The 26,977-nt window shown below is 49.9% G+C and overlaps 8 protein-coding genes across 8 annotated transcripts; 4 read left to right on the forward strand and 4 right to left on the reverse strand.

Annotated features, from left to right (window-relative positions):
* Positions 1-267: 267 nt before the first annotated feature.
* On the reverse strand, positions 268-4,058 carry GGS25DRAFT_506440 (acetyl-CoA synthetase-like protein). The gene is made up of 3 exons (XM_049262304.1): positions 3,899-4,058; positions 3,062-3,776; positions 268-2,966 (listed from the first exon to the last, which is right to left on the reverse strand). The coding sequence occupies exons 2-3, from the start codon at positions 3,567-3,569 to the stop codon at positions 880-882; spliced, it is 2,595 nt and encodes an 864-aa protein (XP_049112881.1). The 5' UTR covers positions 3,570-3,776; positions 3,899-4,058; the 3' UTR covers positions 268-879.
* A 138-nt stretch (positions 4,059-4,196) lies between these two features.
* GGS25DRAFT_444001 (bola-like family protein) lies at positions 4,197-5,728 on the forward strand. Its single transcript, XM_049258763.1, has 4 exons — positions 4,197-4,291; positions 4,351-4,669; positions 4,827-5,294; positions 5,677-5,728. Exons 2-3 carry the CDS (start codon positions 4,541-4,543, stop codon positions 5,178-5,180), a joined length of 483 nt encoding a protein of 160 aa, XP_049112882.1. The 5' UTR covers positions 4,197-4,291; positions 4,351-4,540; the 3' UTR covers positions 5,181-5,294; positions 5,677-5,728.
* GGS25DRAFT_443956 (uncharacterized protein) lies at positions 5,481-8,260 on the reverse strand. Its single transcript, XM_049258762.1, has 2 exons — positions 8,194-8,260; positions 5,481-8,130 (listed from the first exon to the last, which is right to left on the reverse strand). Exon 2 carries the CDS (start codon positions 7,958-7,960, stop codon positions 5,894-5,896), a length of 2,067 nt encoding a protein of 688 aa, XP_049112883.1. The 5' UTR covers positions 7,961-8,130; positions 8,194-8,260; the 3' UTR covers positions 5,481-5,893.
* Positions 8,261-8,359: 99 nt separating this feature from the next.
* On the forward strand, positions 8,360-17,387 carry GGS25DRAFT_506452 (uncharacterized protein). The gene is made up of 5 exons (XM_049262305.1): positions 8,360-8,887; positions 8,983-9,125; positions 9,264-16,007; positions 16,084-16,688; positions 16,745-17,387. The coding sequence occupies exons 2-5, from the start codon at positions 9,045-9,047 to the stop codon at positions 16,872-16,874; spliced, it is 7,560 nt and encodes a 2,519-aa protein (XP_049112884.1). The 5' UTR covers positions 8,360-8,887; positions 8,983-9,044; the 3' UTR covers positions 16,875-17,387.
* An 85-nt stretch (positions 17,388-17,472) lies between these two features.
* On the forward strand, positions 17,473-19,439 carry GGS25DRAFT_506456 (uncharacterized protein). The gene has a single exon (XM_049262306.1). It carries the CDS (start codon positions 17,697-17,699, stop codon positions 19,302-19,304), a length of 1,608 nt encoding a protein of 535 aa, XP_049112885.1. The 5' UTR covers positions 17,473-17,696; the 3' UTR covers positions 19,305-19,439.
* Positions 19,440-20,206: 767 nt separating this feature from the next.
* Positions 20,207-20,879, reverse strand: GGS25DRAFT_525264 (uncharacterized protein; the record flags this gene model as incomplete). Its single annotated transcript, XM_049264748.1, has 2 exons — positions 20,207-20,363; positions 20,479-20,879. The coding sequence occupies 2 exons, from the start codon at positions 20,877-20,879 to the stop codon at positions 20,207-20,209; spliced, it is 558 nt and encodes a 185-aa protein (XP_049112886.1).
* Positions 20,880-20,917: 38 nt separating this feature from the next.
* Positions 20,918-23,674, reverse strand: GGS25DRAFT_506459 (FAD dependent oxidoreductase). Its single transcript, XM_049262307.1, has 4 exons — positions 23,211-23,674; positions 23,023-23,109; positions 22,147-22,757; positions 20,918-22,082 (listed from the first exon to the last, which is right to left on the reverse strand). Exons 2-4 carry the CDS (start codon positions 23,043-23,045, stop codon positions 21,628-21,630), a joined length of 1,089 nt encoding a protein of 362 aa, XP_049112887.1. The 5' UTR covers positions 23,046-23,109; positions 23,211-23,674; the 3' UTR covers positions 20,918-21,627.
* A 1,584-nt stretch (positions 23,675-25,258) lies between these two features.
* GGS25DRAFT_534514 (uncharacterized protein) lies at positions 25,259-26,743 on the forward strand (the record flags this gene model as incomplete). Its single annotated transcript, XM_049265777.1, has 3 exons — positions 25,259-25,361; positions 25,425-25,752; positions 25,842-26,743. The coding sequence occupies 3 exons, from the start codon at positions 25,259-25,261 to the stop codon at positions 26,227-26,229; spliced, it is 819 nt and encodes a 272-aa protein (XP_049112888.1). The 3' UTR covers positions 26,230-26,743.
* Between the last annotated feature and the right edge of the window lie 234 nt (positions 26,744-26,977).

The raw sequence follows: 26,977 nt of genomic DNA on the forward strand, positions 1-26,977 counted from the left end.
TTACATACTACTTACTACCTAACCTAGGGTCTTCATGGTTTGTTTGTTCTCTCCACAATAGGGGAGAGCGAGTCTCACACGGTATACATACATACATACATATACATACCTAGTAGGTAGCCTTGATAATAGGTACCTAAGTAGGTTAGGTAAGTACTACAGTGTAGTACCTAGTAGGTTGGCTTGATAGGGTAGGTAGGTAGGTAGGTACTAGGTATCTAGTTAGAGATGCAATGCTTATTTACATAAGAACGAAGAGACGGGAAGAAAAAAAAAGGGGGGGGGGGATGGATGGTGGGGCGAAAGGCGCGATGATGAAAAAGAAAAAGAAAAAAAAGAAAAAAGTCGAACTGGAAACTGGAAACTACATATGAGTGCATGCAAGGAAGCAAGCAAGCAAGTGCCTAGTGCCTGCTGACTGACTGACTGACTGCAGCTACTAGGTTAGGTATTCTCCTGGGTACTGTACTAAGGCTAGATATGTCTCGAGGTTAGTAAGTAACGATGGGCGAAGAAAGCACGATGGAAGTCAAACAGACACGTAAACACCGTGGACATGATGCGTAGGAGGGGATAAGTAATAGGTAAAGAGGTAACCGTAAATAGATTCCCGAATATACATAAAAGCCAAAGTCGCCGCCCCGACACAACACGACACGACGTTTCGATATATACACATCTATAAACTAGGTACGCTGGTAGGTAGGTCTAGATAATTCCAGTCATTTTCCGTCTCCTCTCCTCTCGTCTCGTTCCAGCCATCGTCATCGCCTCTATAGGCGGGTGGAAGTGGGGTATGTTGAATGTAAGTAAGTGTGCAAGTGTGTAAATAGACCCCCGCATCGCTCATTCCAGTATAAAACTCCAGCTGACCCCCCTTCACATCTCATCGCCACTAAAATCATCCAAGAACACCGACTTCAGCAGCTCCTTCTTGTTGATCTTGCCCATGGCGTTGCGGGGGATATGCTCGACTACCCTAAGCACCTGGGGGATCTTATAATTAGCCAAGCGACCCTTGAGGGCGCGGCGCATGTCAAGGGGGCGCCACGCCGGGTGGTCGTGCAGGTGCTCGGGGGAGTGGATGAGGACGGCGCCGACCTTCTGCCCCCACTTGCCCGACGGCACGGCGACGACGGCCGCCTCGGCGATCTCTGGGAGCGACAGCAGCTCGCGCTCGACTTCGAGCGCGGAGACTTTTTCGCCGCCCGACTTGATGATGTCCGCGCTCTGCCGGCCTAGGATGAAGTACATGGGGCCCTGGGCCCAGTCGCCGCTGACGCCGTGGCCGGCGCTGGGGACGGGGCGGCGCACGGCCACGTCGCCGGTCTTGAACCAAGGCCCTTTGCCGTCGTCTGATAGTACGAACTCCTTGGCAGTGGCGGTGGGGTTGGCCCAGTACTCGCGGAAGACGTTGGCGCCGCGGAGTTGGATTTCGCCCGAGCGTTCCTTGTCGGACGGTAGCTCGTTTGGGTCGTCCTCGACGAGGATGCCCGTCTCGCTGTCTACGAGCCGGGCCTCGACGCCGGGGAGCGGCCACCCGACGCTGCCGTCGACGCGGTCGCCGTAGTCGAGACCGCAGGAGAGCGCCATGCCGACCTCAGTCATGCCATAGCGCTCAAGGAGCACGTTGCCTCGGCTGAGGTCTTTCCAGGCGCGCTTAACGGGAGTCGGGAGAGCGGCAGAGCCGGAGATAGAGACGCGCATATGCTCGGGGCTGATGGCGATGCGGCCGGCTTCGGCGATAATTGGGGGCAGCGATTTATGTGTCGAAAGGAGACGGGTGTACACCGTCGGGACGACAGTGAAGAATGTGATCTTGACGCGTGCCATGTTTTTGTACTTCTCCTCCTTTGCTAAATCCGCGGCCGTTGGCTTTGTCGGCTCTGGCTGTTTCGTAGGAACAGTGTTTGATTCCACGACTGGGGTGGTAGGCACATCAGTCGATACAACAGGAGTGTTGAATCCGCTGGTAGATGCAGTCGCAGACTGTGGTATGCTGTTGGTCTGCTGTGCGATGGCTTTGTTTAGGCCGTTGGTCAATGCAGCTGGTTGGCTAGGCGGATTGATCCTCGCAGCAAGGTTATTAACCTCGGCCGCGAGCTGGCTAATGACCGATGCCAGACGACCAATTTCTGATGAGGTCGAGGTACCGAAGCCGTTCAACTCCGGAGCCGGCGTACTGGTACCGTTCGTCTCTGTTACCGGAGTGATAGTGCCGTTGGCCTCTGCGACAGGTCCCGGAGTAGGGAAACCGTTTGTCTTCAAAACTGGATGGTGTGCACTGTTGGTAATTCCATTAGGCTTGTCAAGGCTATAGGCTTTGAGCGGGTGCACAATGCCATTGGCAATACCATTCGTCTTTGCAGCCTCGGCCACCTCACTGGCTTGCTTGACGGCTGCAGCAACCTGAGGGGAATCTACAAATGGAGAAGCAAAACGGCGCCATACCGCGTCGGCATTGAATGGGAAAAGGAACTCGATACTGCTGCCGGCAAAGAGAGGTGTGAGTAGCGCATTTATGGTGCCATGAATATGGTGAAGGGGTAAAACGTGGAGGAGTCGATCTGATGGTGAGTATTTCCATGCTTCGATCAAGGCACGGGCTTGGGCTGTGATTGCGGTCTCTGGCAAGAGCACTCCCTTTGGCCGATTGGTCGTCCCGGATGTATACAGCATCATGCCGGCACCCTCGGTGCTGTCTTCTTCTAGCAGAGTAACCTGCTCGAAAGTCTCTGAGATTGCGCCGAGGCGTTTCTGCAGCTCGACGGGGGTCGGCGACGGCGTAGCATCGAGCTCTGTGCTTGGAGTGTGGAGAACTTCGTCGACTTTCGAGGCATATCTAGGCGAGTGCAACAAGAGTATCGCCTGAGATTGCGACAAGATGTACTGTAGCTCGGGTGCCGGGAAGGGAGGTGAAAGTGGCAAGGCAATAGCGTGTGCGGCTAGAATAGCCAGATATGTGACTAGGTAGATGACGCAAGTCAGCAGGCAGTTTTTTGTTGAAGAATTAAGAAGCACGTTTGGTGTATATAAAAAGGTTGGATAGTTGAATTCATACCAACATAATCATATCCATTCTCTATCAGAAAAGCAACTCGTTCGCCTCGAATATCTGTTGTGCCCGCCGCATCAAGTATCCGGTCACGGGTACGGCATACATCCGGTAGAATTTCACCATACTTGAAAGTTCTGCGGGATAAGCAATGGACAACAGCGGTAGATTGTGGGTTGTGACTAGCAATGGCTTCGAAGATGGGTAACTTGGGGAGAGTTAGAGTGGAAGCCATCTTGAATTGTGTATTGGTAGTAATGGTAGTAGTGGTAGTAGTGGAAGTGGTATATTTGCGGAGGGGGGAAGATGTATGGTCAGACAAGGAACACGATCGAGGAACAAATGCAGTATATGTAGTAGTGGGTGCAGTAGAGGGATCAGCAGCAGCAACAGCAGTAGTAGCAGATGCAATGAAACGACGACCTAAAGAATGGGCGGCTGAAATAGACCTAAGCAGCTGAGACGACGACGGAGCATTAACAATCAGACGAAGTCCAGTACCACTCAATCGCATTCCGATACAAGAGGGAAGAAAGTAGTAAATAAGTAGGTCTGATATTTCTACAACCTCCTCTGTCTACCATCTGCACATACCAGGTACCGGTAGTCCCCCTCCCCATGCACGGCCCCTCTGAATAGGCAGGAGGATGGATCGGACTCCGGGGTTGATGGGGGAAAATGGGTATTTGAAATACCAAGAACTCGCGAACAGGGAAGAGATCTGGGATAATCGGCAGAGTTAGGTCCGTGATAGTCAGACAAACACAGAGAGAGAGGGCCCTGAGACCTTGAGCTTTGTGTTGAATATGTCCGATAATCAGGTTAGGGAGGTACCCAACTTACTCCAAGTGTTGAGTAATACCTACTTGGTACTAGTTGACATGCCTTACGTATGTAGGTAGTCGGGCAAACAGAATAAAGGAAATAGGTATATGTGAAGCTGACAGATCTAAGGCGGATTACATTTTATTAGTGTGTGATTTAATTCTGGAACATTGCATTGTTGAGATTTTTTTTTGATTTTTTTTTTTTTTCCATTTTAACTTTTTTTTATCTTCGGGGTCGCTTTTTCTACCGTAAATTTATCTCATTGGTCAATTAATTCCCACGTTTCTTTTAGCTCCAGTTTCCCGTCGGCATCGGCCGGCCTAAAACCCCCTAGCTTGTCCCACCGTTGACATTATCAATGATATGTACTCCTAGTGCGCATTAAGGTAACCTAGGGTATCTTGCCTAGTATACCTAACCCTTGCCTCTACTTTACTGAACCTTACTGAATATAGATACTTCTCCAGCCATACAAACCTCAAGCATCTCTTATCATTTATCATACCAGGTTACCCGTCTTCACCCCAAATCGGGAATATCAAAAGACTCGATCCTTGAGCCTCGACCCTCTACAGCCTCTACAAGTTTGAAACAAATACCCCATAAGGGTGAAAATAAGGCGAGGGATCTTTTACCCTTACATACCAACATACATACATGTTGCAGAGACACGTGCGGGCCTGGACCGGCAGGGTAGCTAAACAGCTTTCCACCATGGCATCATCATCATCAGCGTCACCATCACCCACGTCGAATACGCCGATGGAGGATGTGATCCGGACGAAGGTGAATATACGAACACACACACACACACACACACACTCAGCCCCGCCCTGGCGCTCCTCAAGCCCCAAGCAAAGAATATGAGTATAATATAGTAAGCCGTCTCACTAATCATATGTCGTGGTGGTTCGCGCCCCCTCGGTTTCGCCCCCATCTCTAGATCAACGAGACCCTCAAGCCCTCGCGTCTGGAGATCTTCAACGACTCCTCCAAGCACGCGCACCACAAGCCCATGGCCGGCGTCGCCTCCACGGAGACCCACTTCCGCCTCGTCATCACCTCGGACGCCTTCCGCGCCAAGCCCCAGCCCGCCCGCCACCGCATCGTCTACCAGCTCTTCCACGACGAGATGGCCCGCGACGGCGGCATCCACGCCCTCCAGCTGCGCACCATGACCCCTGACGAGGAGCTGCGGCTGAAGGAGAAGGAGCAGCAGCAGCAGCAGCAGCAGAGCGCAAATGCAGCAGCCGCTGCCGCTGCCGCTGCCACTGCCACTGCCGCCGACGCAAGTTGAAAGAAAGACAATGCCTAGGGAGCTAGGTGGTGTTGATGGCAAAGGGGGCTAGGATGGAAGCATGAGTGTAAAGTACCTAGGGTAGGTACCTACAGTATCTAACGTACGATAGAGGTGTGTGTATATGACATTATCTCATACTACTACTGGACTCACTTATCACGACGTACGGGCCTGGCGAGTGTACACTAATTCATGGCGCATGTAAATCCTTGGAAGCTGCCAACTTTCACACGATACAACGTGAAGTGAATAGGTACCTACCTAGGTAAGTAGGTTGGCAGCTAGGTATGATGCTGAATTAGTATGAACTTTGGAGTTCTGTCATATTCGGGGCTAGTAGACTAATAAGTCGTGCATATTTATATGTCCTTGGACATTACCTCCCTATGTACCTACCCGCCTCCCCACCTTTTCCATGACCCTCGAACACAACGTAAGAGGCATTACATCGTTTCCAAATTGACCTGGCCGGATGTCATGGCTTGATGTGTAGGCGCGTGGAGATTAGATTAATAATCGTCGATGACTTGTTACCAAGTAGGTGTTTAGGGAGGTATCGAACCTTAAACGCCTTTGAGACATACACATTCCATCCAGTGCCCCCTTGCCTCAGATCCTGCCAGTAATTAACTTGTTAGAACGCCAGGCATGCTATAACCCCATTAATCACCCGAAGCCTTTCCCCAAACTTTTCCCGTCCCAGTACCTGATTATTCCCTCTGAGCCGAGGTTGGCGTATTGTTCACTGGTGCCGAGCTCGCAATACCTTCCTTGTCCCACTGTGTTCGTCTCTTGTCACAGTATCTCTTCCAAGCCTTGCTTCTCTTCTCCGGGTGATTTTCATATCTGTTCTTTCTCGAAGCCGTGGAACTAGGTGCCATGGAGCCCTCCGGGCTATGTCTAGGAATGCCGGGCTTTGTATATGCACTTGCATTGCCCATAGTGTCGGTTTTCACGAGCGAGTTAACCGAAAACCGTTTCGTGAAGGCGCCGCTGAGATCCTCACTGGCCTTCCTCTTATACATGTTAGCCTCGGAGAAGGATCGTGCAAGCCCTTTTCCTTGGGCTGGTCTCTGGTCAATCACACTCATCGATTTATGAGGTGGGATAATCGCACTGTTTTCCGGACGCTGAAACGTAGATGAGGACGTTGGAGGCACGATTCTAGGGTCGTGGCCGTTCGTTTCCATTCCTATAACGCCGAGGTTTTGCGTCATGTCTGGTATTATGCGATTATCTACCAAGCCGAGTTTGTGATTATTTGCTGGTTGGGTCGTATCTGTGCAGCTTGCTGTCTCTGCGGTTGGGTTTGACAGTGTACTAATGGTATGTTGAGCATACTGCACATCTGCAGGATAGCAGCTAAGCGTGAACTCGAGGTTTTGCCTTGTAATGACTCGGGAGGTATATACAGGGTCGTCGTCTATTGTGTTGTACCAGGCTATGGCACTTAATGCTTTCACCGGGGGATCGGCATTATCACACTCAACTATGTACTGGCGGTACGCATCGTGCCATATCCGGATGAAGTCGTCGTATAATGAGGTCCGTATTCGTGCTCGTTTTTGTTGGTGCTGGATATATACGCAAGCTTCTATAAAATCACTGATACTTCCACGATAGTCCCTATATGTTGTGGTGTAGCAGGCAAAAGGGGACTGGGTTGGTGGCTGTGGCCAGATAGGATTCAGAGAAAAGTCTCGATGAATGGGTGAATCGATTGGCGAAGATCCAAAATGCGGCGATGAAGGTTTAAACTCAGGCGACTGTTGTTGCTGTTGTATTTGTGAGGAGTTTTGAGAGCTGAGATCCTTGTAACTTATAGTGGACTTCTTAAGTAGAGATATGGGACATGTGACCTGGCTACTGTGCTGAGTGGGTAAGTCTTTACTGGTGCCTTCATCTTGCATAGTAGATGGCACAAATAAGGATGATGGGTTGAGTGGTGAAGTAGCATTTTGGGCATTGGCCAGTGGCGTATCTGTAGGTCTCAAGCTATTGAGATGCTTTGACGGTGACTGAGCTTTCCCGGGGTGGTAGAACTCAACAGGTTCCGGGTAGGCACGCTGCTTCGGTTTCGGTTCTGGCTCAGATCTGGGGTCCGTAGAAGACTGCTCGGACTGCTGAAAAGTACATGGAACAACCGGTGGAGAAGGAGGGGTTGCATATTGGTGGCTACTGTCTTTATTGACAGGAGGAGCGGCATCGGTTATAGCAATCGGAGTTGCCATTTCAAGGGGCTCCTCTTCTTCTTGGCTACTTGGTGGAAGAGATACCATAGAAGTTACCGTAGGTGAAAAATGTGGTTGTGTTAGGAATTGCGACTGGCCACTTTCACTTTCTGTTTTCTGAGGTGGAAATTTGTTTTCGGGGGGACTGGATTGCCATTCCGCTCGGCTGAGAGCAAAGGTGGGCTTCTCATCATCTTTATCGTCGTCAATTCCAAGTTCGGAGTGGGCAACCTGGGATTGAATTTCAACCTCAGGATCTGCATTGGCCTGGGACAGGATTTCATCTTCTTCCTTTTGATCAAAATCATCTCCTGGTGGATTGGGCAAGGAAGGAGAAGGAGGATTATCTGACGGCGTTGCTTGCAATTGTCGGCCATGCCATTTCTTTAGATTATCCACCACATCAGGAGGCACATTAACGAACCCATTGGTGCGTGTACCAAGAGAACTAGCCCATGATATATCAAGATCTATTAGTTCCTTCTGATCCTTTGGAATTTTAAGCAAATTGCTTGAGAATGGTTTGTGCTTCGTTACACTTGACATAGTCAAATGGCATGGAGACGATAGCTCTTGTTTAATCAATATTGGTTATTTCAATGGTTACAGCCTTCACCAAAGAGCTAACCAATATTGATTAACTTGATGAAGCTTTTCATGAAGCTTATGATGTTCAAAAGTCGAAAGTCGAAAGTCGAAAGTCGAAAGTTGAAAATCTAAAATGCAAAATTAGACTAGATCCAAATTTGCATTGGTGGAGAGGGAGAAAGAGATATAACCTAGAGATGATAGATGTAGAGAGAGTCAAGTGAATGAACAATGGATTAAGTGTTTAACGCGTGTGACGCGCGACAAAGGTTTCGTGGTGGGGGCAAACCGTTAAACGTCTTTGCACTTAATGCGAGTTCACGTGCTTCAGGTACGTACCTAATAGTTAACTACCTAGTACCTAGTACCTAGTACATATGTAATACCCACTGTGCAACACCAGTGACTGTTGACTCAATTGACTTCCAAGGTTGGGTTTGAAGCTTGGACCTTTTGCTGCCCAGTCCACCTTCAGCTGACTCTGCGGGGCTTTATCGTACATACCTAGGCTGTTGAACATTCAAGTCTTTTATTGGAAACCTTCTCTTACAGTTATCCTACTACGGATCGACCCGGAAGCTTCAATGTTGTTAGTCACAAAGACATTCGTAGGCAGAAATACATAACCTTAGCATCATAGTAGGCAAACCTGGAAGGTTTCATGGTGCTGTTGCGTACATACACATATCATTGATATCTATGTTGCGTATCGAACTCGGAGAAATCCCACCCACCCGCCTCTTAGATCGCATTTTATTTTCTTGTCTCGCACCTGGTCGGCTTAAAGTATTGATCATTGATATTATACCTTCATAAGTCTCCAAGGCCCTTGCTTCTCTAGTAAATGATTTCTAAGTACCCTAAGTACCTACCTATCTACATGTAGTAGGTAGCTTCACTTCTTCGCTTCACCTTTCAATGTTCGCATGGCGGTTATCGACATGCTTGGCTAATTACAATAAAACAATCTACGGAAGTAGACTTGTATGATTCAAGGTTCAAACATTGAAATCCTTTTCCAGCAGACATACATCATCACCAAATGACCAACACGCAAGAAGGCTTTCTTCCCCAGGCCAACACCACAAGCTACCAAAGGGAACGGGAGCAGCTATTAAGAAAGGTACCTACCTACCTACCTACTTAGACAACCTTAAGGTTATATATTTGAGAAGGTGTAGCAATAACATACAATAATACCGTTGACTACTACAACGAACAACTTTAATACCTACCGACCCTAACGCCTTGACGAATCTAGCTAATCCGCCCATGTCTCAATCTGATCGCCACCATGTCTGATAAGAAACCTCCCCCGACTCCCCTCTCTCCCTCGACTATCGCTTCTTCTGCTCCCAAATCTCGCGATGATTCCATCGCTTCTGCCTCCTTTATATCTCCCGAGATCGACAAAGATCAGCTTGCCCAGGCGCTTGACAAGATACATACCTCGGCCAAGGAAAAGCATGTCCTGACTACCTTCAACGATATCGCCCCACCTCCCGAATGTGCTACTGCTGTTGAAAGTAAAGGAATAGCGGGTGATATTATGCAAAATGGCTTAAGTGGTTTATATTCCAGATTCAAAGAGGTCGTTAGGGTTAGCGGAAAGGATAGGTCAGTTGGAACCACGGCCACCAAGGAGAGTCCTGATCCGAACGATGGAGATACTGCGTCGAGGAAGAGTTCAAGCACTACTGCTACAATCTCTAAGACCCCCGTCTCTTTGCTACGTCCAGATACGGGAACACCGAGTTCAACCTTCAATTCTAACTTATCCGACTCTATAACGTCCACTGTTGGATCATCATCAGGGGCGGCCCAGACAAGCGAAAGTCAATCCCAGCAACCCCAATCTACTATTGCTTCGTCCGTAACCAATCTTACCACTTCCAAGTCTGTGTCCTCGAGTAGACATAGCATACCGAACACCATGAAGGCAACCGCTGCTGTTGCGCCTGTGCACGTCAGCGCTTTTAAAGATGGGTCGCGTAGTTCGACTTCGAGGACTGAAGATGGCCAAAATAGGGGAATGAGTAGGAGGAGTATTAGCAAGGCGAATGATGGGCAGCCTGCCCTTCCAGTCGCAGAGACATCGGCACATTTTGAAGTTCCCGGGAAGAAGCGGGTGTCCACCCTGGATAAGATCACCATACCTACTCATTCCCGACGAGATGATGGGTTGAGTGGTGACGGAAATACGGATTCTCCTATAAGTCCTTTGAAGAGATCTAGTGTCGGCCCTCCCATCATCACAAGCCCTAAGTCGGCCCCATCGGATCCCCAACTACTCCCCCAAGCATCCCGGCTTTCCTCTAAGGATGCAGTGAGACGCCCGGTCTTAATTGACAGGATTAGCTTTTCTCGAACATCTGGTGATCTTTCGAGATCGTCGTCGCTTTCGCGAGGCACTACGGAGCACAGCCCTATAAGTACATCTGCGCATAACAACGTTCATCACGAGTCATTTACACATGTTCCCGGCTCCCAAAGAGCAAAGTCGAGAGACTTCAGGATCCCGGGTACAACTACTGACGAGGGTGCTCCTGAAATTGTCAATGCGAAACTGGCTTCGATGCGAAAGCAAGTGTTGAGTAAAGATTTCTGGATGGCTGACGAGACATGCAAGGAGTGCTTTTTGTGTGCGGCTCCATTTACTGCTTTCCGCCGTAAACACCATTGCAGAACCTGTGGGTGTATATTTGATAGCGGTTGCACGTCTATTATCTCAGGCCAAAGATTTGGTGTTCAGGGGACATTACGTGTGTGCAAACCATGCCTGAATATCATCCTCCAAAGACAGGATGGGGCACAATCAGATGATTCGGCCGACGATTCGTTTCTCCCAGCAATTTACCGCCATAGTCAATATAGGCGAGGGTATTCCCCCTTTTCAAAGGCCGACCGAGATGATGCTAGTATATCCGAGAGAACTGAAGATATAGAAGACGAGAGTAGGTCGTTGTCTGCACCAATGATGGCCATTCCTGCGGCAAGACGCATCGGAGAATCCTCGAATCGGAATTCAGCTGTATTGGAGATTGACGCACCACAACTGAGTAGACCAAGCTCGTCTAGGTCCTTGAAGTCTATTACCTCGGGGAGACCTCAGTCTTCCGGTCATAGGCGTCACCATTCGAAGCACAACTTGTGGAGTCGGCTCAAAGCTTCACCCGAGCAACGAGCGCCCTTTCGAAAATCCGCAAAGGAAGAAGCCACCCGAAAGACTGGCTTGCATGCCTTCCATGATGACAATGTCATTGATCCAGATTTGGCCCCTTTTATGTCAGACGAATCCAGTGGCGACGAACAGATGAGCATTGCAGGGGCGATGGCTGCATCTGATCTCCACGTTTCATCCGTCACGGACCCTGAGCGGTCAAATTTCGGAGCTTACCTTAGCACTGGGAGACGGTTGAGGAACCGAACACAGACAGACAAAAGCATCAGTGGCGTTAGTTTCACCAGCCGTGGCCTTGATGAACTACATCCAAAATCTTCTAGACGTCGAAATATGAGTATTGCCAGCGGTCACCACGTTCGCTCCCCTAGACCTAAATCATCGGCGTTGAGAGGACCAACCGGATCAAGTGAGACCCTTCCATTGTTTGATACTCCAGGTGGATCCGAAGTGCCGCGTCTTACAAGAAGTTCATCCATGAAAGGCGATAGACAGCCTCGGTTAGAACTCAACCCTGCGAGTTTATTGCACGTTCGGAAACTTTTAGCCCAGTTACTTCAAGACTCTAATGTACCGAACGCGACCGCGTGGGAGAAGGCCCTGGTACCGATTCTCCTAAAATGTACTTCGTCTGTGGACCCCGACATCGATAGGGGAGACGACATCGATATTCGTCATTATGTCAAACTCAAGAAGATACCGGGAGGTAGGCCTAGTGATACTTGCTACGTTTCCGGTGTCATTTTCACGAAAAAGCTCGCTTTGAAAAGTATGCCGCGACGAATGTCCCATCCTCGTGTCGTAATTGTATCCTTCCCAATTGAGTACCAGCGACATCAGCAACAGTTCATGAGCCTTCAACCAGTAATCGAACAAGAGCGGGAGTTCTTGAAGCAGTTGGTAAACAGAATCACAGCCCTACGACCTCAATTACTGCTAGCCGAGAAAAGTGTATCGGGTCTTGCATTGCAATTTTTGTCGGATGCGAAGATTTCTGTTGCTTACAACGTCAAACCTTCCGTACTGTCAGCTGTTTCTAGATGCCTAGAGACGGAAGTCATTTCATCTGTGGATATGTTAGCACTTCCTCCCCATCAATTCCAGCCAGGGAAGAGCACAGGCTACGAAGTAAAGACATTCGTTAACGAGGACCTTCCTGGTCGGAAGAAGACATACGTATTCTTGTCTAGTAACCAAGAAGAGCTTGGGTGCACAATCGCGCTCAGGGGCGCTTCGACTCCCATCCTGTCGAAGCTTAAGCGAATAACAGAGTTTATGGTATATGTGGTGTATAATCTCAAACTTGAGTCTTGCTTGATGCGAGACTCATATATCCAACTCCCCACCAGCGAAGATATTTCGAAAGATTCTAGCCAAGCTATTGACGCGAGTCTAGCCTCTCTCAGTACGAAGACATCCAATCCAGGCGATGACAAGCAGAGAAATACACCCACAATCCAAGACGATGTACCATCAACTCAGGAGAGCCATCCCTCTGAGATGGCTGACCTACCAATTGACGAAGTATCGCAAGATCAACTCATTTCACCATCGACTGAACCAACCGACCAGTTGGTTTGCTTTCATGAATCGCATTCCCAGACGACTCATGACAGCCCGGTCCCAGAAGATATCCCCATGCCGACTTTTTACAGTGATATGGTGGCTAAATATGAGACCAAAATTCTCTCCGCGTCTCCTTTTGTCAAATTTGCCCAGCCGTATCTGCTGATGAAGGCCCGCGAACAAGAGAGGAAGTTGGTACATCTTAAACGGTTGCGGGACCAGGATGTCATTGGCGATCGTCTCGACAGTGAGAAGCAAAATCCTCAGAAATTTCAACTTATAAAACCACGGATGGTACTCGAAACTGGCCACAAAGCCCCCCGGCAATTCATGGAAATACTTCATGCAGTTCACGACGCTGAATATGATAAAGCTCTCTATAATTATCAGACTCAGACACGCCAGTGGGAAAACTATATACAAGGAAATATTGGTCTATTCGAGCCGTATGCACATCAAAGTATTGTTGTATTGCATTCCATCATCTGTACTGACTCGAAGATACCTTGCCTGGAACCGACCTTGACTGCGATTGGGTTCTACGATGAACACGTGGAGAATAATAGTGGCGTAGAACCGGACTGCACCTTAGGTCAATACATCGAAGATATCTGTTACGGTGCTGATTCGATCTGCAAGGCAAATGGCTGTGAGAAGAAAATGTATGAACACCACCGAACCTATGTTCATGGGGAAGCACGCATCACAGTTTTCATTGAGGAGGATACTAGAGGTAGACTACGTGGCGATAATATCATGATGTGGAGCTACTGCAAGCTCTGCAAACGAGAGACTAGTGAGTTGGAAATGTCCAAAGGTACATGGAAATATTCATTTGGAAAATACCTTGAATTGTCATTTTGGAGCAGAGGCACCCGTTTAGTCAAAGACGAAGACGAAGATGGATGGAATTGCCCTCATGATCATCACCGCGACCACATACGCTACTTCGGATTGCATGACAAGGTTATTCGCGTGCACTACGATCCTATCGACCTGCTGGAGATTATTGTCCCTCGTGCCAGAATCACCTGGAATGTTGAGCATGACCTCAATATGAAAAATGAGATCTTCACCCATTCCCAAGACAGATGGACTCGGTTTACGACTTCAGTAAAGGCCAGGCTGAAAGCCATCAATATCGATAATATCCTTCCTGAAAAGGCTGAGGCATGTAAGGCGGAGATGGAGCGACTGTCGAAAAAGATCCAGGAGGATCATACCTCGCTCGTGCGGAAACTCCAAGACAGATATATGGAGTCTAAATATTACGAGGTCATTCCTTTCAACGTAATTCTTCGAGAAATGCTAGTAAAGGTGGGCGAATGGGACAGCGCTTTTGCGAAATTTGAGTCCGATTTCCTGCCATCAGATAAGGATATCCGGAGGTTGACTATCATTCACCTTAGAAAGATGTTCATGGATGAATCAAAAGAGTCTCTCTCAAGCAATGATGTCTCAAATGAGCCAGTTGAAGTTTTAGACGACAGTGTTACTGATGGTGATTCTAAGCTGGACTCGCAACCATCAGAAGCCGCATCTGATCCTTCTCAGCTTGATACGATCCAAGAAAAGTCACCCCTAGACGATCCACCTCAAGAATCCACTCTTTCTAGAGTCGAGCCACTGGACCTCGCAACGACAAACTCACCTAGGCACACCGCAATCCAACCTGATAACCACGATGCAGTTTCACAATTACCCCCAATAACGCAAGCTAGCCCAACTCCAGCGGCATCTCCCGACCTGACGCCAAAAACCACCACTACCACGATGCCTCCCATGTCGTTGACTGAGCAGGTCGAACAAATTCGCCGTCGGCAGCCGGCCGAGGGCACGGGTTCTACAGCCCCAGTTGGAAATGGGCAGTTCAAGATGACCGCAGATTCTCCGAGGGCAATAACAGAGCGTGGCTCTTCCCGTAGGATGGGTATGAACGTATCGCCGCCGATGATTCGCGCTCTATCACAGCCAGCGAATAGTATGCCGACCCTGCCTCGCATGCACTCTGCGGTAGGGAAGAAGATGTTCAGTACCAGTAAAGACAAAGAAAGAGCTGCACCCACTGAAGGGCCAGTTGGTCAGGAGCTGAAGAAGGCTTCAACAAATGAATCTACCAAAAGCGATAAGAAACTTTTTGGTAACCTTAGGTCTCACCGAAAGGGCAATACCTCCGCCATCCCACGGTTTGTTGGCAAGAAGGACTCGAGAGTTTCTACTATTCGTAAACATTTCGAGCAGCTTAGTCGGGAATTTGAAAAAGAGCGCGAGAAGGATCGCGAAAAAAGGAAACAGAAAATGTCACATTCAAGGCCTTTCCTTCAGCATTCATCAACTAAAGCCATAGTAGAAGTATATGAAGACGTGGACGAAGCGGTCCAGGAACCAGGCCCTGCCGAGGATGAACACCCCATCATAGCAGAATCTATGGGTTTTAAACAAAGTAGTCTAGCAGAACCGAGAGTAGGCCAAATAGCTGATGCAATCGTCCAAGAGCCACCTCAAACCTCACAAACCCCAAGAGATGATTCGCATCATCCTGATGAAGCCGGAACTGAGAACGACGACCACATCCACAACAACAGTTTAGGGACAACAGACGATGAACAAGGAGAAAGTGACACGGAGCACTCATTGATTGATGGCACTACACTGGAGGAAATTGCTGAATCATTTGATGCTAGCACGGAGATTCCAACCGAACTTCCCAAACAAGACAAAAACAATTTCATGAAAGTGCTCACCACCTTTTGGAACGAACGATCAGCCAGCCAGTGGCCACCCTTGGACTATCCTTTGAATGCAACAGACCACATCTTCATCGACTCCGACATTATTGTCCGAGAGGATGAGCCAAGTTCTCTGATTGCATTTGCCCTTAGTAGCGAAGATTACAAGGAGAAGCTTCGGACATTTTACCGCAAAAAGTACGCGGATAAGACAACAAGCTCGTTGGATTCAGAGGATGAGGCGCCATCGGATAATTACTCTGACCTTGGGGAAACCATCACCGAAGATCAACTAGAGACCAAACTCGTCCACACTACAAGTACTCATTACAAGTATCAAGTTACTGAAGGGACAGCAAGAATGCTAGTGAAGATATTTTACGCTGAACAATTTGATGCTCTACGTCGGAAATGCGGCGTTGCGGATCGGATTGTTGAATCCCTTTCCCGGTGTCTCAAGTGGGATTCGAAGGGTGGCAAGACGAAGTCGGTATTTTTGAAAACACAAGATGACCGCTTGGTCATGAAGGTAAGCACCCTCAAGAAAGAAAGAAGGGGGATATTGTCAGCGCCCATTGGGACATATGAACTAATGGATGTGTTAGTCCTTATCGCCGGTAGAAACTAACGCATTCTTGAAATTTGCACCGGCGTATTTTAGCTTAATGGCCGAGGCGCTTTTCCACGACTTACCGTCAGTCATCGCTAAGATGTTAGGGTTCTTTCAAGTCATCATAAAAAATCCAGTAACAAACACAGAAATCAAACTTGACTTGCTTCTCATGGAAAACCTATTCTACGACAGAGCTCCAACTAGGATTTTCGATCTCAAGGGTTCGATGAGGAACCGAAAAATCCATTCGACCGGTGAGCAAAACGAGGTGCTACTCGACGAGAACATGGTCGAGTACATTTACGAATCACCACTTTTCGCAAGGGAGCATTCGAAGAAGCTCCTGCGCGTCTCGGTATGGAATGATACACTTTTCTTGGCTCGCCAGAATGTCATGGACTACTCCCTTATGATCGCGGTGGACGAGGTCAAGAAGGAGTTAGTGGTAGGTATCATTGACTGCATTCGGACGTACACGTGGGACAAGAAACTGGAAAGCTGGATCAAAGACCGCGGTTTCGCAGGGGGCGGCCGCAACAGGCCCACTGTGACCAGTCCGAAAGAATACAAGTCGAGGTTCAGGGAGGCGATGGCGAGGTATGCTCTTCTCTGACCAAGTTCGGAGGATGAATTATTATTAACATTGGAACTAGATACATTCTCGAAGCACCAAATTGCTGGCACCAGTACAGTTCGCCCTTGCTGGCATCGAGGCCAACACGTGCAGTAGTTAGCATCAAAAGGGCTGATGAAACCGCTTCGATAGATGCAGGTCTAGCATAGATCTTGTCATTTACTCTCTGGGGCCTTTTCTTGTATGCCTAGGTGGTATTTTGTATGGGTAAAGTGTGCTGTGTGTTTTGAGGTTCTCACTGCGAAACGATTTTATGAGGCGTCTATAGAAGGGGGTGCAAAAGGAATTGGATGACCACAGGGCAACTTACCTAAGGTACTACCTACTACCTAGTACCTACTAGGTAATGCACCATGAGCTCACGAATGAAGGCATCAATCACGGTTAGGAATATGGAAGGGGGCAGGGTACCTGCTCAGAGTACCTGGCTTAGTACTTAAATAGTTAATTTCTTTGCTTTCTTCAGTAGCTCATAGATACCCCTATTATCACGATGAAGATGATTAAATAGTAATGAAGTCGTTTCCATGCTGTAGTTTATGCCCCTAAGGCATTTACCTTATGTACCTAGGTAGGTATAGTCAAATAGGGGCATGATTGGAGTTCGTTGGGAAAGAATGATGACATCTGGAATTATGAGGTGGGCACAGTGGGGTGGAAGCTAAAGTAGATCGTACCCCGCTAAACTTAAGCTTGGCCATGTTAAATATCAGCCCTGGACAGCCCTGGACAGCCCTGGGCTCCATGTCACTAACCTACTCCATTGTTCATCCCCAATAAAAACAAGGAAACACGTGCAACGGACAAGAAGTCTACAACTCTCAAGTAGAATGAAGCTACGAATACTGGGTACTATGTATACACTCATCTGTCAACGGTATTGAATTAAGATGAGGGGAATATTGGAGTATCATCATATAATCCATATACACCGCTACTGAAGCCAAGCCCTGGAACCTGGAAATATCATCATGTCAATAGACCTGAACTGGGAAACCCTGACGGGAGGTCCGGACGGCGCCGCACTCGCCGAGCACATCCGCGACTTCATCCACGTCAAATTCCAATCTGTCCCCCTGCCTCGTTTCATCAAATCCGTCACCGTGCACAACTTTGAATTCGGCACTATACCGCCTAGTGTCGTCTTGAAGGATATATGCGATCCGCTGCCAGACTTCTACGAGGAAAATCCTGATGTAGACGATGGTGACGACGATGATGAGGAGGATGAAGAGGAGGAGGAGCATGAGCAGGATAGAGGAGTACAAGGGTATGGTCACGCAGATGATGTGTCCGACGCTATTAGGGCTGCGGAACGTCGGAGGAGAGCAGACCAGATCCGGAGATTGGAGGGAAGAGGCGGAAATGGACGTAGGGGTAGAAGTGGTAGTGGCAATGGGAGTGGAGATCCTGGGTATGTCCCCGAGGGTCTAAATCCCCCGCATATCCACATCGCAGGCCTACGAAGCGCTCCTGGAACCCCGGACCTGGGTAACCCTTTTCTCGGACTTGGCGTCTCGACCCCCGGCGTTCCCGGCGGCACCGCGAACATGCACTATTTCCAATCCAAGTTGGCTACCGGTTGGTCCGGCACACAGACGCCATTGGCTGCCGTCGCGGGAGCCCAGCATCTGAACGGCTGGCTCGATATGGGAGTTTCGCATTCACCCTTACCCGGGCGGTATCAGGAGCCTCCTACCCGAAGCCGAAGTCGCGATCGTGAGCACAGCAGGCAACCGTCGCAAAGCTCAACCTCCGTTACAGACCCCCCGCCAACCCCGGCCGTGGCTTCGGCCTCCCTCGCACCCGCGCAACACCCGCTCCGAGAGAAACATAGCGTGTCGACTCTCGCGCCGACGTCTGCGGGTGCATCACGGCCGCCCACCCGAGACATGTCCGGGCCTTTACCTTCGCCTCTCACGGGGTTCCGGGGATTCAGCGATCGCTTCGGCCACGCGGGCGGGCCCACGTCCAACTCTAGAGGAGCAAACGAGGAGGAGTACGTGCAAATAGACGACGACGAAGAAGAAGAAGAGCCGAAAAAGTTCCGGGAGCCCAAGGTGGACGACCTGCAGGCCGTGTTCCGCATCAAGTACACGGGCGACGTCAAGCTCATGCTGACGGCGGAGATACTGCTCGACTACCCGATGCCCAGCTTCGTCGGGATACCCGTCAAGCTCAACATCACAGGTCTCACGTTCGATGGCGTCGGTGTGGTGGCGTATATCCGGAAGCGCGTGCACTTCTGCTTCCTGAGCCCCGAGGACGCGCTCGCGGCCGTGGGTCGTGACGACGAGGGCGATGACAAGAACGAGGATGAGCACGAGGACGAAGATGGCATGGGCGATAACCGCCCCAGCACGGCGACGAGCACGAATCCCGGCTTACAGCAGCATCATAGGGGCAGGCTGGGCAGCTTGCTGCAGGAGGTCAGGGTCGAGAGCGAGATCGGGCAACGGGAGGGCTCGAAGCAGAGCTTGAAGAATGTGGGGAAGGTGGAGAAGTTTGTGCTGGAGCAGGTTAGGAGGATCTTTGAGGAGGAGTTTGTGTATCCTAGTTTTTGGACGTTTTTGGTTTGAGGGGTGTTGTGGTGTTGTGGTGTGGTATGGCTAAGGTGAGGTAGATAGTTGGGGTGCCCTAGGGGAGGGAAGGGGGGGGCTTTGTAGCATTAGGTAGAATTATGAATTGCATGGAAATGGCTTAGAGCGGGGGTAGATTATCGATGAATAGATGGCACGCTCGACTTTGAATTAATGATCTGAGGCTATTAGGCATCTTGTGAAGATGATTTGTTTATTTCTTACTCGAGCAGAGTCGTTTACTTGGGCTGGTAACCGGTTCTTCCGCATTATATTCGACCTCATGATTCCCTACTTTATAAGTCCTGTTTACCTGTCCAGGTATGTACCTAGGCAGGTATGTCCTCGGCCTACTCGATACGTGGAAAGCTATGATGATCAGTATGACGGTTAGCTGCCTAGGTGTGATAGTTTGTGTCATCGATGACAATGAATATGGAGATAATCCCCTTGTTCAATACGGAACTCACATGCCGTCTTGCTCAGCTAAGGGGATGTGGAAAAACAATGACAGTTCGGGTTTTTGATAATCACGTAGCCTTGGTCTATTCAGATTAGGTAGACGATTCACAGCTTTGGTCAGATGGCTATCCTTTCACACGGGCGAAGAAATAAGAATAAATGCTGACAAAAACCATGAGTAGCAACTAAGGCCCGTGAGAAACCCACTTGGGCACGTATGAGTCTATAAGTGGCAAATATAGGTATAGTTTTCTTAAGTCACGATGGTGCATGTAGTACTCATATGCTGAAATTGAAATCAAACTAGAATCGCTCTCTTCTAAGAAAGCACCCCCCGTGCTATATCCCTTGCCTTCTGTACAATACATCTCCTATAACTCCACCCCCTAACTCCCTACTACAACAGTTCTCATAGTATCGATCGGCTCTGGTGCCTCACATCACGCTACAGCGCTCCTGGACTCTGTTAGCTCTGCAAAGCACCCCGTGCCGCTTATACCTGTCCTCATCACGACACCGCTCGCAGCAATAGAAGGCTGCGTTGCACTTGGGGCAAGGCGTGAGTTCGGAACGGCGGCGCACCAGTGGCCCGGGACACTGTTTTAGAAGCACACCTAGTTAGCATGAATCCTCCCAAACTAGAGAGGTACCTATATAGTAATGTAGATGCCTGTGTATATAGGTAGGCAGGCAGGGCGTCCAACTCACCCACAGATAACTACACCCCATCGCGCCCTCCTCTTCAACCCTGACCCTCCTCGCCTCCCCAAACCTCCCCTCCGCCTCCCTCAGCCTCGCCAGCGCCTCGCGCACCCTCACCACGTCCTCCGCGCCCCCGCGCTGTCTCTCGCGTATGCGCAGCGCCGTCTCCAGCGCGCGGCCCGCCGCCTCGAGCTGCCGCGCCTCGTGGCACGCGAGCCCGAGCTGGTGGTGCCGCGCCGCGATCGTCGGTGAGCACGGGTCGTGCGCCGTCAGCTCGCGCCGCAGCGCCTCCTGCTGCAGGTCGACGGCTTCCTGGAAGTGGCCGGCGGCGCGCGCGGCGTGCGCGGCGGACGTCAGCTTCGCGGCTTCGGCGGAGGTGCGCGCGGCGTGGGATTGTTGTTGGGGGTCCATTGTGCGAAGGTTGAGCGGTGGTGTGCTGGATAGGTAGGTAGGTAGGTAGGTTGGTAGGTACCTAAGGTTAGTTGGTTTGTCGGAGTTGAGTGGGAGATGTATCTAGGTAGGTAGGTAGGTTTTGCGGGAATTGTTAGAGATAATAGGTAGGTATGACTTGATGCCGGCTTGCTTGGTGAGGATGTAGGTAGGAGATTCGGGGGTTCTCCTTCGACTGCTGTTTCGGCGCATTTTATAGGTACATATTGCCTTGGCTGCTTCCGAGCACACTTGCTTGTTTGGTGAGTAAAGTTGGGTGACAAGATTTTTCTCTAAGGCTGGAAAATAGACGTGATTCATTAGAAGTACGTAGAGGCAAATAGAGCCTACAATCGCATCACTCCTTCCACTGCGTACTAGGGTCAGGTATAGTTGCTTGATTCATCTCATGTGAATCCCAGATTATTCGGTACGCACTCGCCCCTTCTCTAGTAAGTAAGTCAACGAGTCTTGGTTCCAGTTCCATGAATAAGTATTGATCACCTTTCAAAAGGCCCCGACTGAATTTGCTATCTAGGAAACGGTTGGGTAGATATACAGGATTTGTGACCACTCCCACTCCCTCCCTCACTTTCTTCTTCATCCTCATCTTCGTCATCGTCATCATCATACATGTTGAAAGTTTCCATTCAAGCAATACCCACCCCATTTCTCGTTCGTTGCATTCGCTTATTCGCTAGGTAATAGGTAGGTAGGTAGGGGGGGGGTATCAAAGTTTGGACTTGCTTTCCGAGACGTACGGCGGCGCCGAGGTGCCGTTCAGATGCTCGTCCAGCAGCTGGGCGACGACGTCCGCCAAGCCCCAGCTCAGCTCGTACCCGCGGCCGCCGAGGCCGTACGCGTGGATGATGCGCTTGTCGCCGTCGACCGTCTCGTTCTCGACGCGCATGCCGCCCTTGCGGGTGGGGCGCCGCCCGACGACGTCCTTCATGACGGTGAAGTTGCCGTTGCGGTCGAGGATCTGCGGGTACGTGGCCGCGAACTTGCGCAGCAGCTCCTTGCGCACCTCGATCGACGGGTTCGGGTCCCAGTTGTCCGGCTCCTTGGTCCCGCCGATGATGGTGCCGCCGTCGAACCCGCGCGGCACGCAGAACGTCCACGAGCCGTCTGCGTTTTGCCGCGTCACCGTTACGGAGCATGGGTTCGCCACGAGGCAGGTTTGACCTATCCCCAGTGTTAGGTCTTGAACAATCCAAACAAAGCGCCCCGTTAAGGACACCAAGCTTACCTCTCGTAATAAACATATTCTCGTCCCCAAATCCATTCCCCGACGCATTAATCAGCACGTCCACGGGCCCCGCCTCGAAATCCCAGGAGAAGACTTCCCTCGGGTCTCTTACCTCCCTGCGCAGGACGCTACCCCCAAGAATGGCGAAGCGGCGCAGGAGAAAGCTGCAGTAGACCATGGGATTGACGCACCAGGTGTCGTACTCGCAGCCCCAGTTGACGCCCTGGGGGAGGTCCCGTCGGCTCAGCAGCTTGAAGCCGAGCATGCCGAGCTGCTTGCGGGCCTTTTCCTCGGTGAGGGAGCGGTAGGCGTCGCTGGGGTTCTCGATGTACTCTATGCCCTTCATGAGGGTGATGCCGGCCTCGGGGTAGCGGGCCTGGATGGCGTACATGTAGTCGAAGGTGCGGACGCTCATGCCGTGCTCGCGGTCCTCGGCGGCGTTGGTCGGCGGCACCAGCCGGTTGTGGGCGCCGCCCCACGGCGACGTGTAGTTGATCTGGTTCTGCGCGTCGATGATCTCGGACCCCGACGGGAAGTCCCGCGCCACGATGGTCACGGCATGCCCCTGGGCTTGGACCCGCAGGGCGGAGCTAAGGCCGATGACTCCGGCGCTGTCGAAGAGGAAAGGTTAGGGTAAACGTTAGTCTAGGTTTTTTTTTTTGGTTTTGCGTTTTATAAATTATTATTAGGTAGGTATTATGATTTTGTTTCTCGTATTTTTGTGTAGGTTGTTCTTGGGTTTCATAGAAACGTGTATGCAGTGAAGGACGAAAAGGGGAACAAGGAGGAGGGGGGAGGAGGGGAGGGGGTGGTGGCGGGGTCGAGTGTGTGTGGTAATGTGGTGTGGGTGTGGGTGACGGTGAGATTTGTATGTACCCTAGCACGACTATGTGTGGCATAGCGAAGAAGAATTGAGCGTCGATAGGCTGATGGCTGTACTACTAGGTATGTCGTTGTATTGTACTATGTAAGGTAAAGGTAAGGTAAGCTTCGACTATGTCTCAACAAGAGATTAGCCCCGGGAGCGTTGCGGGTTGCGGGTATGAGATACGGGCCCTACCTACTTAGTAGACACCTATGACGAAGTTGTTTTCGTCGGTGTTTACGAATATATCATAGGTACGGATACTGGTACTGGTAATAGGTATGGGTATGGGTATTGGTACTGGTACTGGTACTGGATACCCAATTTAAACCAATTTTACTTGTTTCTGTCTGTCTGTCTGTCTGTCTGTCTGTCTGTATGTCTTTCTGTCTTTCTGTCTTTCTTTTTCTTCCCTTCCCTTGTTCTTTATACAAATATATTTTTCAAGGATTTTAGGGGTCAATAATGGGAATTCAAGGATCCAAAGCTACGATATAGTAGTAATTCGAGCACGGGATGATGGGATGGGATGGGATAAGGAAATGGGTTTGGATTACAAATGATGTTGATTCGTTCTATTTTGGTCACAAAAAAAAGCAAAGCAAAATGGACAGAAAATGAATTGAATTGAATTGTTTTGGGTTGAATGCGGCAAAAGCTCAGCTTGGGTGCGGCACTTGCGAGAATCGGAGAATTATTAGGATAAATTGGGGCTGTAATGGACCCGATTTGCTAAAAAATCCAAATCTCCAAGTCCTTTTCTTTGGAATCTCGTTTGTCCAATTTTTGTATCTTTGTTTACTATCGTGTGATATTGTATTTACTATACGGCGTATAAGTTATTTACCAACAAACACTCAAGAGATATTTTATACTTCGTAAAGCCCAACTTTAGTCTTTTATTAGTAATATCCAAATACCTACCTACTAAGAACCTAGGTATTATTAACTATATGCAAGTGCTTTTAATATTGGACATCGCTGGGTTCATATACATACTTACTATCTATGTATGTGGGTAGGTACATGTACATACATATGGTGGCCAATGAATTCAGGGGTCTTGGTATCACGATATCTCCGAAATAAAAAAAAAGAAGACAGAAAGAAAAACCCAAGACTGATTTGTAATGAACTCTTCAATAATTTAACCTGTTCACAGCTAAACCTAGGCGCCGACAACATTGCATTCCCATCACCAACTGCCGCTAACACGCACTACCACTGCCTCACAGTGGCTCACACGGAACATATGAAGTCCATTTGAAACAACTTACACCTTCAGCCAAGGCACGCCAAGCTGCCAAGACGACCCGACGAGTTCCTGCATCTTCGTTTTTTGATTCGCAGAACCTCCAACTTCTTCTCGGGATTTGTCTTTTTATCCCATGTCTCACATCACAGAAGAGATTACGACAGCTTTGTGGATCTGCGCAGCCATCGTGGGAAATCTTTTTGTGATGTGCTTCTAGGTAGTTACTATTAATTGTTGATCCAGCGGGATCTCCTGCCAGGGGAGATACCTAACCCGCCAAGCGAGCTGCATTAGGCCGCGCCGTGAGAAACGAGGACCGCAGATTCGTGGGCCAAGCTGTCAAGGAGCCTCACATCGCGAATGAAGTGGGGGGCTGTCGAACCACGTTTTCGCTCTATCTAGCTACCCTTCCCCAAGGTTTACCTACCTAGTGCTGTATACCTGGTACGCATTTCGGCTTTGATCGCCTCGGCGGCCTTGGTGTATCTAGTATATCTACCTAGGATCGACCGTATTCAGTCCTAGCCTCTAACACCCAGATTCGTATGCCCTCCCACATTGCCCTTTCCCGTATGGGTTTAGAAAGGCACGAAACGCTTTGATCAGACAAGATAAAGGGGACTCTGATACTCCACTTAGCGGTGGCATGGAAGTCCTGTCACGCCTAGACTTGCTGTGACTGTCAAGATTGTTCCTGAACTAAAGGGTGAGGCTAAGAGAGGCATTCTCTTGGTATACCAGAGATATATGAGCATGTCGCGCCCCGAATCCTGTGCCGTAGTCTTTACTCTTGATTTTGGTTGAATACTTTTTTTCTCCAACTATTCCATTCTTTTCCTACCATACCTCCTAGTGAGCAGATAGCCGTTGAACGGTCTTATAATCTTTTTTGCGCTTAATCTAATATCAGAGTCCAAGTATTCATAATTCGTTGCGCTATCCACTCGTTATTCATATATACCACAGTCCCTAGACTTCCCCCAGCAGAAAAGATGTTATTCCTCACCAGTTCCGTTCTCCTCGCCGCATCTGTAAGCGCGCTACCATCGCGGATGTTCAGAAGACAAGATGCTGCTATCGGTGACGACTTCAAGAGTATGTGCCAACCCCATTCAGAGGTCTACCTTACCTAGCACCCAACACTAACGTACAAAACAGTCCAAGCCGCGAACAGGATAATCCCCGTAGTGGTCGGCGGCCCGCAAGACACGTTCGTGCCGAACACGGTGACGGCCGCGGTGGGCGACATCATCCAGTTCCAGTTCAGCAACGGGAACCACACCGTGACGCAGAGCACCGACAACAACCCGTGCCAGCCGCTGCAGCTCAACGACCCGACCGCCATTCACAGCGGCCACATCCCCTTCGTCGACGGCCAGACCACCGTCGGCACCTTCAACATGCCCATCACCAAGGCCGACACCCTGTTCCTCTACTGCGCCACCGGCCCCCACTGCCAGAACGGTCAGGTCATGGTCGTGAATCCGTGAGTCTTCCCCCTTATTCCCTCCTCCTTTTCCTAAGTATACCTAGGTTGTATGCATGTGCAAAGGCCAAAACTAACAAACCCCCCAGCGTCGACGACCAACAAATCGTCAACTACGTCAAGGGCTCGATGGCCACCACCAAGAGCGGCGACGGCTCCGCCGTCTCCGGCGGCACCGTCGCCTCCATCCCCCTCGAAGCCGCCGCCTTCGTCCCCGCCCCCGTCAAAGACGCCGCTGCCGCCCCTCCCGCCGCCGCCGCCCCCCCTGCCGTGGCGGCCCCCGCGGTAGATGCTGCTGCGCCGGCACCCACACCGGCACCAGCAGACGCAGAGGCAGTGGCCGCGGGCCCGACGCTCCTCGACACCACGGTCCAAGCTGGCGCCACCATCACGCTCCCGCTGTTCAACGGCGTCGATGCGGTCCCCGGGACGACGACGGTCGTGGTCACGGTGCCCCCGCCGACGGCTACGGCGTAGAGGTGATGTGGTCGGTAACGGGTATTGTGCGGCAAGCGGTTTGGGAAGGGAGGTGATCTTTTTTTTTTATCGGTATAGGGTTATGTGTGTATGTATTCAATTCGATATTGGGTAGGTTGTGGTATAGGTATCTAGGTTAGATGGGTAGCTAGCTCAACGTATTATTTTTCTTTTGATGAACTAGGTTTATCGGAATGGATGGGAAGCCATCGTTTTACTTTTGGACAGACGCGGTGTTCTTCGTGCTTGTGAGGATGAGAGTGTTTGTGCTTGGTTTTGCGTGCTGTGTAGAGGTGTAGAGCATGTCTTGATCGCGAAGCAACGCCGTGAAATGGGTTTTTCGATGTTCACCCTGTTTTGGGATTCGATACTACCTAAAAAGCGAATTGAATATCTACCTAGGCTGTGTACCTAGGTAGCTATCAGTAACATGCTATAATAAGGGTTAGTTATCACATTATTCTAGATAATGATGTATAATGGAGTGTTTCTGAACTAGCCCCGTCAGATATGTCCCCCCCCCACTCCCCTCTCCGTATATACCTGTAGAGTGTCGTTGGTATGCATAGTGGGTAAGTGTAGTTGCCCGCGAAGAGTTGTAGTTATTTGGGGCAGCGACAAACTTATTGCGACACGTTTTGGTTTCGTCGTGGCAGATTTCGAGGAGATAAATCTTGGGAGGTTATTTCATCGCTTGAGAGACGTTCGTGCTTGGGAAATTGTCTTCGCAAAGACAGACTATCTAGGT

This window comes from Hypoxylon fragiforme (genome assembly GCF_022984875.1).
Source record: "Hypoxylon fragiforme strain CBS 206.31 chromosome Unknown GGS25scaffold_9, whole genome shotgun sequence".
NCBI classification, from domain to species: domain Eukaryota; kingdom Fungi; phylum Ascomycota; class Sordariomycetes; order Xylariales; family Hypoxylaceae; genus Hypoxylon; species Hypoxylon fragiforme.

Excerpts from the sequence above, each read along its gene's own strand:
- GGS25DRAFT_506440 (XM_049262304.1), bottom strand. The coding sequence starts at position 3,569 with ATGCGATTGAGTGGTACTGGACTTCGTCTGATTGTTAATGCTCCGTCG. Across the intron at positions 2,967-3,061 it reads GAATGGATATGATTATGTTG|TCACATATCTGGCTATTCTA; the intron begins GTATGAATTCAA and ends TCATCTACCTAG.
- GGS25DRAFT_444001 (XM_049258763.1), top strand. The coding sequence starts at position 4,541 with ATGTTGCAGAGACACGTGCGGGCCTGGACCGGCAGGGTAGCTAAACAG. Across the intron at positions 4,670-4,826 it reads AGGATGTGATCCGGACGAAG|ATCAACGAGACCCTCAAGCC; the intron begins GTGAATATACGA and ends CCCCATCTCTAG.
- GGS25DRAFT_443956 (XM_049258762.1), bottom strand. The coding sequence starts at position 7,960 with ATGTCAAGTGTAACGAAGCACAAACCATTCTCAAGCAATTTGCTTAAA.
- GGS25DRAFT_506452 (XM_049262305.1), top strand. The coding sequence starts at position 9,045 with ATGACCAACACGCAAGAAGGCTTTCTTCCCCAGGCCAACACCACAAGC. Across the intron at positions 9,126-9,263 it reads GGGAGCAGCTATTAAGAAAG|CTAATCCGCCCATGTCTCAA; the intron begins GTACCTACCTAC and ends TGACGAATCTAG. Across the intron at positions 16,008-16,083 it reads ATGACCGCTTGGTCATGAAG|TCCTTATCGCCGGTAGAAAC; the intron begins GTAAGCACCCTC and ends TGGATGTGTTAG.
- GGS25DRAFT_506456 (XM_049262306.1), top strand. The coding sequence starts at position 17,697 with ATGTCAATAGACCTGAACTGGGAAACCCTGACGGGAGGTCCGGACGGC.
- GGS25DRAFT_506459 (XM_049262307.1), bottom strand. The coding sequence starts at position 23,045 with ATGCCACACATAGTCGTGCTAGG. Across the intron at positions 22,758-23,022 it reads CCACACATAGTCGTGCTAGG|CGCCGGAGTCATCGGCCTTA; the intron begins GTACATACAAAT and ends CCTCTTCGACAG. Across the intron at positions 22,083-22,146 it reads GAATATGTTTATTACGAGAG|GTCAAACCTGCCTCGTGGCG; the intron begins GTAAGCTTGGTG and ends CACTGGGGATAG.